Source organism: Convolutriloba macropyga, chromosome 7, assembly GCF_964194025.1.
Source record: "Convolutriloba macropyga chromosome 7, txConMacr16.3, whole genome shotgun sequence".
NCBI classification, from domain to species: domain Eukaryota; kingdom Metazoa; phylum Xenacoelomorpha; order Acoela; family Convolutidae; genus Convolutriloba; species Convolutriloba macropyga.
The window spans coordinates 62,522,367-62,535,416 of NC_134474.1; the positions used below are offsets into that span (position 1 = coordinate 62,522,367).

The 13,050-nt window shown below is 33.8% G+C and overlaps 1 protein-coding gene across 1 annotated transcript in view; it reads left to right on the forward strand.

Moving 5' to 3' along the window:
- The window catches only part of LOC142343229 (uncharacterized), a 344,179-nt gene that overhangs the window by 244,192 nt on the left and 86,937 nt on the right, over positions 1-13,050 (forward strand). Inside the window, exons 32-34 of the mRNA XM_075395002.1 lie at positions 7,169-7,433; positions 9,114-9,511; positions 9,955-10,176. Of these exons, the coding sequence (XP_075251117.1) occupies positions 7,169-7,433; positions 9,114-9,511; positions 9,955-10,176 (885 nt within the window). The remainder of the gene's footprint in view (positions 1-7,168; positions 7,434-9,113; positions 9,512-9,954; positions 10,177-13,050) is intronic.

Sequence of the window (13,050 nt, forward strand, 5' to 3'; positions counted from 1 at the left end):
TAAGCTGAGAGGAGCTATATTAAGGTGCTTTTGTTTTTTTGTTTCGTCGTCTGACGCTCTTTTTTCGTTTTACATTTTTGTTCACACAGCAAAGCTGAAAAAGTCAAATTTTCTGAATGACTTCTTCCTCTCACTAACGGCATTTGCGCGCGTGACGTCATTTCTCACTCGTTTTAGCAAAAATTTTTGAGTTATTTGCGTGATTAGATTTTGATCATGCGTGACTTACCTCACTCAATAGAAGGACTTTTGCACTTTAAAACTTAAGTTCAGTTTGAATTTTAACAAGCTTTATTAATTTATCGCGGATTGTTTTTTACCTAGTTTGTTGAGCGGCGTGGATTTTTTTTTCAATTCGGATCTGTATCTGTTTCTATCTCTATTATATGGCACGGAGGTCTAATCTTTCGCAGCTATTCCGGCAATCTGCCGGCTATGTTTGATTTTTATTTGTAAAGACAAAAAACATTATTCTAGGCTATTTTTATTAATTTTTTTGTCGAAAATTCTGGCTAAAAATTTCAAAATTAAGAATTTTTCATCAAAAACAGCACGAAATGAGTTTCTTTAGTCCAGTTTGATTAAATTTACAGGAAGTACAGACCCAAACACCACAAACACAATCTCTTTAGACTCAAAATAGGGCTTTTTCTACTTCATATTCCGTTGAGAGTGCTCTGTAATTAAAACTTTGCCGTTTTTTGCTAAATTTGTTCGTTGATTATCAAAAATGCATCATCTATTTTTGAGTTTTTAACTAACAAAAAATCAATATCTAGAACATTCGAATAATTAAGTGTTCCTAATAGACAAACATTATTAGCTGGGCTATTTTTTTGACCAATCTTTAAATAACAGAACTTCTTAAACCAAAGCCCAATATTGATAAGTCCAATTTGATTCCTAAATAGCTCCACATTGTTGTATCTAGTTGATTTCTTGAAAGCTTATTGTTGTTTTGACTTTTAAAATTATTTGATTTTTAAATAAATAATGACTTATTGAACTTTGCCTCTATTTTTCTCTTAATTTGGTCAACTTGTAGCTTATTGTCAGCAATGAAAGAATGCTTCTTCTTTCTATTGAAATCATTTTCAATCTTTATTGTGGTTTACGCCTTAAGTTACGTTTTTCTGGCTTTGATATTACTAGATTTCACATTTTTTAAAAAATTTTTTTTGCCCATTTTTCACGTTTTCTAGTTTTGTCACGTTATCACGTTATTGACAGTTCATATATCACCTTATTGGCTTTCAAAATAAGGCACAATTGATAATATTAAAATCCCTGAAGATTTAGATTATGATTTTAACGGCTTCGACAATACTTTCTCGAAGAATTTATTTGACTTTTTTAAATTTTGTCTTTAACTGTTCTTTTTACTTTGTCTTTTTAGTCGTATGAAAATTCCAATAAAGTGACCCGGTTTAATTGGCTTTTCATGGAAAATTAGATGATCCGATGTTCTGATATTAGTAGATAGCTGATGGATTTCATGACTCTGAAAACAATTGTTTTATAAATTAAAAAGAGACATTTTATAACTTCGCAATTTTGCTCCTTTTTTGTCGGTTTGTTATCTACTCTCGTTAATTACAAGCCAAATCTGACAATATTGTTGTCAAAGGAAGGTTTCAAGAGGGATTGGTGTCATACAATCTAATGTTTTTAAAGAATTCGTTGACTTTACTAGCTTCGACACGGAAAAAAAATTAAATAATTTTTTATTTTGGTCATGTTTGTCGTTTTATTTGTAGACCTATGACATATTGTGGATAATTTCAATTCTCAGCGACTTTTTTTGGAAGACTATACGAACGTATTTAGTTTTCTCATTCTCTAATTGATGGTGTTCATGTCTTTCCAAAAAAATTGTAGTGTTACTTAATTTTGCATTTTCTTTTTTATCTACTTATTACTTAGCTTCATTAATGAGAGGTTACATAATACATTATTGGTGCTCGCAAAAAGTGCAAACGAACACATTTTTATTGGGTAAAGTACGGCTTTACGGTTTCGAAAGCGTTTTTTGCCAAGTTTTAATTGATTTTGTGTTTTTTGTCTATTTGTTGTTCTTTTTGTAACCGCATAAAAAAATTGAATACCGACAGTTCTTAGTTCCTGCTATAGAAGAATTTGTAATCGTACACATATGGGATATTTTAGTGTTTTTCTAATGGTTTTCATTACTTTGAAATTAATTGTCTTAAAAAAATAAGCGAAATTTACAATTTTACTGTTTTTGTTCTTTATTGTCTAATTGTTACCAAGCCTTTTTATTGAGTAGTCCAATATCTTTTCTGGTGAATTAAAAATTATTTTGTTTAATATCAGTTCTAGCTGACGCTATTTTTACATTGATATTAAGTTTTGTTTTTTAAAACAGACATGAAGTTTTTGAGGTAATGAATTTTTTTGTTGTTTAATTTTGCTGTTCGTCTTGACTCGCTTTCTTAATATTTGCATATCTCATCAATCTGATGCACAATTATTCACTCCTCCACTGATTTATTTGCTTTGGAGGCTATCTTTTTGTTCATACACCAATTTTTAAAAAAAATAATAATTGGGCTTTTTTGGGATTCCCAAAAAATATTTTTTGGGTTTTTCTATCTGTTCCTCATTTGGTAGACAATTATGCCAAAATTGTGGATGGCCGGGGTCGGAACCTTTTGTGCCATTGCACATTACCGAGCCGCCTTGTTCACTTCACAACTCAATTTCTGACATGAGCTTTTGCTTGACGAGAAAATAAAAACGACTCTGTTGCCGGTTTTATGTATGTTTTGAAATGCAAGGCAGAAGACAAGTGACTTCATCTGCGTATGAAACAAAGTATCATGATTCTCGATATCATGAAACTAAGTATGAAACTAAGTTCTTGATTTTCGGATGAAGCTTAAACGGTTATACAGCAGCAATCCCAACATTTTATTTTTTATACCGGAATATTTATTGTTTCATCTTGAGTTTAGTTCTTTTATAATTAATAGCCGTCTCAGCAATTCCAGGCGGCTATTTTTGCGCTTCTTTTTTTTATCGTCTAACAGAGTTTTGTTTCGTCTTACCCTGACTTCTTGGAATTGACCTTTCAATGACTTCAGTGACTTTATACTGCTTTGCAGCTAAAATTTGAGTTTGTGATGTCATTTCTGCTTTTAGGTCAATTGCGTGACTTACCTCAATAAAAAAATGACTTCTGAACTCACTTATGGAACTTGAAATTTTAAGAAAATTTACTAATGAAAGGTCAATAGTGTTCATCTAAGTAGTGCCAAACTTGTTTGCCCTAATTCCTGAGTAATAGAGTCTTGGGTTTAATATCGAATATTAATTTTGAAAAAGCTCCAGTAGGGTTTTTGCCTTGTAGAGTAAATGTGTCTCATTAAAATGACAGTCCGAATCTAACCCAAAAAGTCTACTGGTCTATTAAAATACTGGTGATCGATCTGTCAATCTTATTGCTTTAGTTGTTAATAGCCGCGTTAGCAATTCCAGATGGCTAGTATTGCGCTCCTATTTTTTTTACTTCGTCTTACAGACTTTTGTTTCGTCTTACCCTGACCTTTTCAATGAGTTCAGTGACTTCTACTGCTTTGCAGTGAAAATTTGTCTGCGTGATGTCATTTCTGCTTTTAGGTCAATTGCGTGACTTACCTCACTCAAGAAAATGACTTCTGAATTCATATATAGAACTTTTTTATGAAATACTAATTAAAGATCAATAGTGTGCATCTAAGTAGTGCCAAACTTATATGCCCTAATTCTTGAGTATTGGAGGCTTGAGTTTTTGATTTGGAATATTAATTATGAATAGTGGCTTGATGAACTTTTCCTCTATTTCTTTTCTTAACTTGGTCAACTTGTAGCCTAGTGTCAGCAAAGAAAGAATGCTTCTTCATTCTATTGATTTAAAATTTAGTCTCGATTGCGGTTTTAAGAGTGAAGTTGTTGTTTTCTGGCCTTGATACTACTAGATCTCAGATTTTTTTTGTAGATTTTTGCCAGGTGTTCACGTTTTAGCTTGCTTTTCTTGGATGAATAGATGAGCCGATATTCTGATATTAGCAGATAGCTGATGGCTTTCATGACTTTGAAAACAATCGTTTTCCAAATATAAAAAAAAACTTAACTTCGCAAGTTTGTTCTTTTTATTTTTCTCTTTGTTACCTAATCTCGTTAATTACAGGTCAAATATGACAATATGACTGTCAAGGGAAGGTGTCAAAAGGGACTGATGTCCCAAAATCTATTTTTTTAAAGAATGCGTCATGACCTTACAGACTTCGACACCGGTTTTTCACAAAAAAAGTAAATTAATTTGATGTGTCATATTTGACTTTTTTTTGTAGACGCAAGACATATTCTGGATAATTGAAGGTCTCAAAGGCTTCCTTTGGATGAATAAACAACCTTTTTTAAATATTTAATTTTGTAGTTAATGTCTTTCATAACTTTGGAAATGACTTTGTTTCGAAGAAAAGAATAAAAATTTTTACATACTTTTGCCCTTCTCTTTTTTGTCTACTTGTTACCTAGTCTCACTAATAAATGGCCGCATACTACTTTATAGGTATTTGAAGAAGGCGCAATCGAATATATTTTGAGGGCCCAAACATGGCTTCAGAATTTTGACAGAGTTTTCTGGCAAGTTAAATTCAATTCTTGTTTGTTGTTTTTTGTTGTTCTTTTTAGCCGCTCAAAAATATAAATAAGGACAGATCTTAAAGCCCTTCTACAGAAACGGTGGTAGTCGTAAACTTTTGGGATATTTTACTTGATTTCTAACGGTTTTCATTATTTTGAAGTTAATTGTTTTAAAAAAAATTTTTTAACTTTACTGTTTTTGTTCTTTTTTGTCTAATTGTTACAAAACCTTTTTATGGACTGGTCTATATCTTTTCTGGTGATTTATAGGTTATTTTGTTTTTTTGAGACTTAACTGACGGTATGCTGACTTTGTGATTGTGATTAAATTTTGTTTTTTAGAACGGACAAGCTTTCTGATGTAGTTATTGTTTGTTGTTGTTGTTTGATTTTGCTGTTCGTCTTGACTCGCTTTCTTAATATTGGCATATCACAGCAATCTAATGCTTCAATTTTAACTCGACTGAGTTATTTGCTTTGGAGGCTATCTTATCGTTCATACACATTTTTTAAAAAATAATTGGGCTTTTTTTGGATTCCCAAAAAATATTTTTTGGGTTTTTCTATGTTCCTAATTTGGTAGACAATCATGCCCCAAATTGTGGATGGGCGGGGTCGGAACCTTTTGTGCTATCGCACATTACCGAGCTGCCTTGTTCACTTCACAACTCAACTTCTTACATGAGCTTTTGCTTGACGAGAAAATAAAAACGACTCTGTTGCCGGTTTTATGTATGTTTTAAAATGCAAGGCAGAAGACAAGTGCCTTCATCTGCGTATGAAACCTTATGTTGAATTGGACATTACCGAGTCGCCTCGTTTTTCTACATCCTAAATGATAAATAACGAAATATCCTACTTAAATTGTTTTCCTTCTTCAAATTGTTTTTCTACTTCATTTTTTTTTCAATTTGACTTCGACTGTCACAATTTTTTTATATAGTGTTTACATATAGTGTGTACCTATAGTGCGTACCTGTTCTCCGCGTTCCAACAAGTATCACCCTAGCATTCTACCACGAGCTTTATTTTCGCTCTAATTTTTAAAGTTGTTATAAGATTTTAATGACCTTTCTTCTAAGGTTTTTTTCAAAGTTTTTAACTTTCACTCAATTTCATGAAATACAATCCAGCACTGAGAAAATGATGGAAATACTTTTGATAGGTTTTAACTTAAAATTGTTCTCCGCATATTTGTGATATTTGCTTCCACAAGTTTCTGATAATTGTTTTGACTGATATTTTTGCACATAGAATTTAATTATAAGCTACTTTTTTTTGCCTCTGAGTACTTTTCTGTTTCATTAATCTTTTTAACAGTTAATTTAATATTTGCTTTAGTTTGAGTTCAATTTGTCTTTTATAACTAAACAGTTGATTTTTTGTTTTAATTGACATCAAAACGAAAAATTTAGTTTTTGCTCCAGTCTTAAGTTTAGTTCAATTTTAATTCAGCTTATTTTCTGAGAAGATTATATGCTTTATGTTTTACAATGTGTTTTGGTTCGCAGAGTTAACTTTGGAGTTCTGAGTATTTAGCAGTATTATTATGAGTTGTCTATGGCAATTTTTTACTCAGTCTCGTTTTTTACCCTATCAATAGTTATCCATCTTAAAAAGTGGGACAATTTTTTTAACGGTATCAAGGTTTCAGTGGTTGTTCCGGTCAACTATATGTCTTAAACATTAAATCTGCGGTTTTTTCATAGTGTCTGAGTGATGTCGCAACTTTTTTGTTCTCGTTTTTTTCAATGATGGTAATAATCAAATCTTTGTTGCTCCGACAGGCTTGTACATTTTGAGCGCATATTTGAAATCTATTGGGGTAAAGAGTAATTACTTTAAGACAAAATATAATTGTTTCTGCTGTTTCTTTCTTTGTGGTAAGCAGACGCTTCGCTTTGCTTCCGAAATTCTTCCCGCTTTGTTTTTTATTCAACATTTTTTGCCTGACCCTTTTCTTATTAACTTTTTTGATTTCCTTTTAATTTTCACCTTTGACTTCTTGATTTGCGCGTGACCTAAATTGCTTTCATTCAGAAATAACACCTTCTTCGTTCTAACCCCATGTATAACCATAACCATTTATCTAGGTTAGAGTCCCGTCAGAGTTAGATTGTCCGCCGGCGATCAAAAGCAATTTGTCCGATGTTGGTCGAATTATGTATAAATATGAAAACATAGATTCAATAAAGTCCGTTGCTATGTAGGAATTGGCCCAAAATAAAAGGCGATCAAATTCATTCGGGTTCCGTAAACGGAGTCCGTTTTATAATCGTAATAGATAAGTGAGAGCATTTCAAATCGCCTTTTCTTGACGTTTTTATATTCGCCACCTTTTATGCAATTAGTATCATCGTATAAGAGAAATGGAAATCTCGCTGGTATTATGTATGAAAAGAAAATTCGACCTAGGTCGGATTTAATTTGGAATCCACGGGATTACATCGCTGGATCTTAATCAATTCATCGAAACCGAAAAATGAGCAGTTTATAATAATTGGTAAGTGTTTATATTTAGCACCTGAACCCAAAGTGAACCTGATAATTAATGGAAACTTCGAAGACAGGAACTCTCTGGATCCAGATGCTGACGATGATTACCTTGGATCCCACCTTGTTCATGGGGACCAAAAGCATCCTTCCGAGTGGACACCTGTTGCGGGTGCAAAAATAGGGGCACTTTTTGACTCTGAGTTGGATTTGTGTTATTGTAGAGTCGAAATGGCCAGAAAAACTTCGGCCCTGTGTCAGAATGTGACGTCACAAGTCAGCTTCAACCACAGGTCAGTGTTAGCAAGTCTGCATATCGGACGACAAGTTATTAATAGCCGCGTCAGCAATTCCAGGCGGCTGTTATTGCGCTCCTAAATTTTACAATTCAAAGAATTTGAATTGTATTTGGGCGCTGTCTTTTTTTAAGATCTGTTCACACATTTTCATGATTTTTGAAGTCAAATTGGAGCAGTGATTTTGGTCACGCCGAAACAGGAAGTGGAACGAAAAAGCGAGTGGTTTTGCGGCGTGAATATTTGCTCTAATTTTAAAGTAGAGTGAGAAAACGGTGTTTGAACAAAAATTCGCTTTCTCGCTAGTGGTTTTTTGTTCACATGCGGCATTTTGACATTGATTTTCTGCTTTTTTTTAAATTTTTGATGTAATTTTTTTAAGAAATGTTTTTCCTAATTCACTCATAGTCCGTTCTAGGTCTGTTTGTTTGTTTAGTCAATGAAAATTCTTTGAATTGCACGTCAGGACTTATCCTGCTGTGTTTTTTTTAAATTCATCTAACTGATTTTTGTTTTGACTTACCGTGACGTCATTTCTGCTTTTAGGTCAATTGCGTGACTTACCTCACTCGAAAAAATGATTTCTGAACTCATTTATGGAACTTTTATGTTTTTGAGCATTTACGAATTAAAGATCAATAGTGTGCATCTAAGTGGTGACAAACTTTTATGCCCTAATTCTTGAGTATTAGTCTTGATTTTTGATTTCGAATATCAAATTTGAGAAAGCTCTTTTAGGCCTTTTTCCTTTTAGAGCGTATGTGTCATAAAATTGACAGTACGCATCTAACCCAAAAAATCTAGTGGTCTACTAAAGGACTCTTGGTCAATCTACCTACTGCCTATCTTGTTTATTTAGTTGTTTCAATTCATGGAAGGCCACGAGCGTCTATCGCGGCTTTTTCCGGCAATCTGCCGGCTATGCTTGATCTTCACTTCCTTTTAAAATTTAATTGTATTCTCTTCTTTTCCAAATTTTTTCATATCAGAGAGCTTTTTTGAGAATCAAATTTTACGGAATTGGGTCGAGCAAATTATTTTCCCTAGTTGAAACCTTAAGTTAATATTGCAAGATCTTGTAGGAATCTTGCAAGATTCTTGCGATACAAAGATCGTCGTGCAAGAATCTTGCAGGAATAACAACGGTTTGCAAGATCTTGCAAGATTAACGTTGGAACGAATGCTTTTTTTTACCTATCCCGGCCGAACGGGGACAACGCAAAAAAGCGCCAAAAGTAGCCTCTGACCTCGTTCCTATCTCAGTCGTACCTGTGATCCAAAAATATAATTGAATTGATTGATAGTGTGTAGCTGCTCAAACAAATAACACCACTGTAACTCAAAGCAGCAACGAAACTATGTGGTTTTTGACGTTTTATTGCATCAAAACCTTAATTTATTATATTAGAGATCCCATAAAGTATGTTAATACTTGCACGAATGATTAGTTGCTCTCAAACGAAGTTTATAGCAATTGTATTAGTCCTGCGGTCTTTTTTATGCAATTTCTTGCTAGAGCAATTTTTTGTCTGATCCTTTTCACTTTTCTTCCTCGAAATCAGGCCTTACTTTCTTAGAGATCTATCCCTCACTAGTCTCTAAGTATGATGTTCATCGAAACTTCTTAGAGTTTGAAACCTCCCTGAATGAGTAACTCAACCTGAATGCGTTTAACAGGTACAAAGTAAGCCTGCTCATCAAACTGGAAAACTCAGAAATAAACAGTCCAGATCCAAATCAAACTTTGCCAACGTTCAGTTGTAATCTCGTGATGAAAAGAAACCGAGTAGGGCGTAAAGAAACCCTTCCCATTATTCTGGCACCTTTGAGAGCTTCCGGAAACGGGCAATCAGAATGGGTGGAAATGAGAGGGTTCCTCAACATGCCCAAGATTTCCAGCCCAAACAAGGGCCCAGACGAGGATCCACGAACCCCAAGTGGATCTCGTTCTAGTGCCTCTGAACTTCACGACAGTCCATACGAGAGTCTCTTAATGATAGGAATGACAGGTGGAGGTGGGGAAGGAGTCGTGATGCACGTGACCAAAGTTGAAATGATTAAGGACACACCAGACGGTAAGTGAGCAAGAGCTGATTGAAGACGTGCGAGTATAAAAGGTGACATGATCAGACCTCTGAAACAGTACTCACTTTACCAAATAGGACTTAATGGCCAGTCCCAGTTTGTTTAAACCCATTTTTGTTTGTTCTGTGAGGTCCTAACAGCGCTAACCCCACTGTTTTTCTGTTTTCACAATGCTAATGTCATAACCATTTATTATTGTTGGCACTCGTTTTCAGCTCATTTGTGCTCCTGTTTTTTTCAAATAATTTTTTTTCTATAATTGCCAGAAAACAGAACCAAAACTACAGTTAAACTTTTATCTTCGCGTTATTGATGAAGTTTACTGCTCAAAAATTTTCGAAGCCTCGTCGAAGTGTGCGCAATGCACTGAATGAGATGGAATCATGGAAAATTCCTGTTGACAATCTTTTATAATTTACATTTTTCTTTTCAGTCGAAAAATTGAACAATAACGTCAACTTGGTTGAGAACAGCGAGATGACGCTAATCAACGGAACACGCGACAAAGACGGAGCACCGGCATACTTCCTCCCTTCACCCAATCACACCACACAGGTGAAAGTTGGCAAGAAAGAAGGCGAGTCTGTCGTTGACTTTGCTGAAAGAGGGAAGGCGGTGGCGGTGGCATATGACGTTACATACCTAGTATCAAAACGTGAGTGAACAATACGCACTTTTAGAATTATAACAATTTAGACGACTCGCACAAATGTGTGCGTCAAACAGACAGATCTTTTTCAGAGATTCACTGCACTTTGTTAGACAACAAAATCCTAAAAAAATAGTTTTCTGATTTGAGATGCGATTTCGGATTCGAAAAATGATAAGAAACATAATAATGTGAGTTTTTACATTGTCCGAAAGCTTCGCATTCGCAAAAACCAAAGCAAAAAAGTTTAAAAAAATGCAAAGGTTGAATATTGAGATCGAGGTGAGATAACTCTGAGATAAATTGCGAGGATTTAAATCAAACTGATTACTTTTAAAATTTTGTTTCGGTGCTTTGAGAAGATTTTCAGCAGCCAATACCTTTCACTTTTTTGCTTACAAGATTGTTATATTATATATTGAGAAAGTGATTTCAAAAAGTCTTGATAACAATATTCATCAATCTTTGTGAAAAATTTAATAAAACACGAAAGGCCAATAAAAATTGAATAAAATGTTAGTTTGGCTCTCGTTGAGTCAATTATGGCACTACACTAAACACCGTGTGCACTCTTTGGAGAAAATATAAACGCTAGAACGAGAATTCTTCAAAAGTAGCAACAAAATCTTCATCACATACGACAGAAAATCATTGACCCGGCAGATTATTTCACGGAACAATTGATTGCATAACACGGTATGATGCAACAAAAAACGTGCAAAATAGATTTATTAAAAAAACTCTTTACTAACTGTATTTTTATCCCAAATTAGCTTAACCATCCGGGTTTTAATTATTTATGCCCCATTCTCTAGAATCAGTTCTCAACTCTGAATATTATCAATGAATAGTAAAAAAAGAAAACAATGAAAAGCAAAACTCACGGTTTCTTACATAATAACGCATTTCTTGTAAGCATTGATTAAATGAGGAAAATTTCTGAAATGATTTTGAGTTAGCTAATAACACAGAGAAAGTTCTCTGGGCCATTTGGACGAGCATGTTTCTTGATAGATCAACAAATATACCACTATGTGCCCCAGGTTATTGAAATTGAATTTTAACTCTGTAGAATTTGCATTTTGCAGCAAATTTCTATCGGAAAAATCTTCTCATAACTTTTGTTCAGTCATAGTAAGATACAAAGTAGCTATTGTGGACGATTTTACGAACAAACTAATCCAAAGGCGGATATGAATATTGTTTTCTAAATAGCTAATAAAAGAAGCAACGCTGGTAATATCTTACTCCAGAGCATTCTGAGGTATACCCCAGTCCAGAGTTGTAGGAGTCTTGCAGATTCTTATCAGACAAAAAATGTTCTGGCAGAAATTTCTCACATTTCTACAAAACAGCCATTTTTTGCCATTTTCCTACAGAAAAAACTTTCTGTCAGATTCCTACAAGACATTTTCAGCCACATTCCCGCATCATAACTATTTTTGTGTGAGATTACTAAAAGACAAAAATTGTCTGGCAAAACCTTTCAAAACGGGTTTTTCGGTTTTATGATGGGAGTTTTGTAATACGTTGATCCCAAATAAACTATCTCTTCGAATTTAAAATTATTTTTGCGCTCTTTTATTCAATCAATAAAGAACTGTACAGCAATTAATTTTCACAATTAGAACGAAATCTTTTATTTTTATCGGAATTTTGCAAGATAGCCATTCTTCTGCCAGATTCTTCCAGATGTACATCTTTTTGCAGAATCCAACAAAATTATAATTTTTCTGCCGGATTTTGAAAGACAACCATTTACCTTCCAGAATTTGATGAGTTACTGTAAAATAACCATCCGGTTTTGACTAGGGTAGTAAAAGCTCCTTGATTTTTTTTCCATGTTCTGGAATAGATTGTGCTAAATACAGTAAGGAATCGGTGTTAAAAAGTAGTTTGCTGATTTTGAAGCAAAATATCTGAAATTTGGCTAAGATAGCGTTGAAACCAACTACAAGTTCCCACCATGGTCTCAAATAAAACAAACTAAAATTTTATGACCGATCAAACTATATCTAACCTCATATTATGAACATATATAACATTAACCAGAAAAATTAAACAAAATTGTGCAAATATTGAACGAAGCTGATTGAAACAAGAATGGAGTGGCTGGCTTGGTATCCAAATATTCACGTTTTGCCAAATTTTTCTAGCAAATCCACTCTTTAATAATATTTAATTGGCGGATCTCTTGCCATTTTAAGTTACTTATAATAGTGAATGAGCATTGCCAAAAAAAGCGTAAAGCGTGGCATATCTGCTCTCATGATTTAGTTAATAGCCGCCATCTTTCAAAACGACTATTATTTAGGCGCTCTCTTTTTTTAATTCGCTTTACCTTTTGATCACGTTTTTCGTTTTACATAAGTCACGACTTTCACGTTTAACTTCTGACTTACCTCACTCACTGTTTCAACTGTATGGTTTTTTAAATCCATTCACTCAATGAATTACGCAAGATGGTGTATACAGTCAAGGTCAAAAAAGCAAAATCAAAGGAGATGCGATAAACCGATAAAGCCCTGTCACTAAGTCATTGAGAATAAGGTTATCAAAGTCCATTAGAGTGTTTGCTAGCTGACATTGGTATTAAGCTTATTAGCTTTCAGTTTAGAAGCTCAATTAAATGTAGTTATAGAATCCAACCGAAACTGCACGTCGAATTAGAACACTTTTTCACACTGAAAAAAATAGAAAAAATGGTCAATTTATCTCTTCTTTTTTTCTCTTTTTCTGTTTTAATCCCGATGTGCATCAAGCGCGTCAACGGCGGCTATTTTCTGGCAATCTGCCGGCTATGTTTTAAATTGGTATAAGATATGTTATATGAAATCTGATATACGGAATTTGATATTTGAGGACACTAATTAAAGTAAA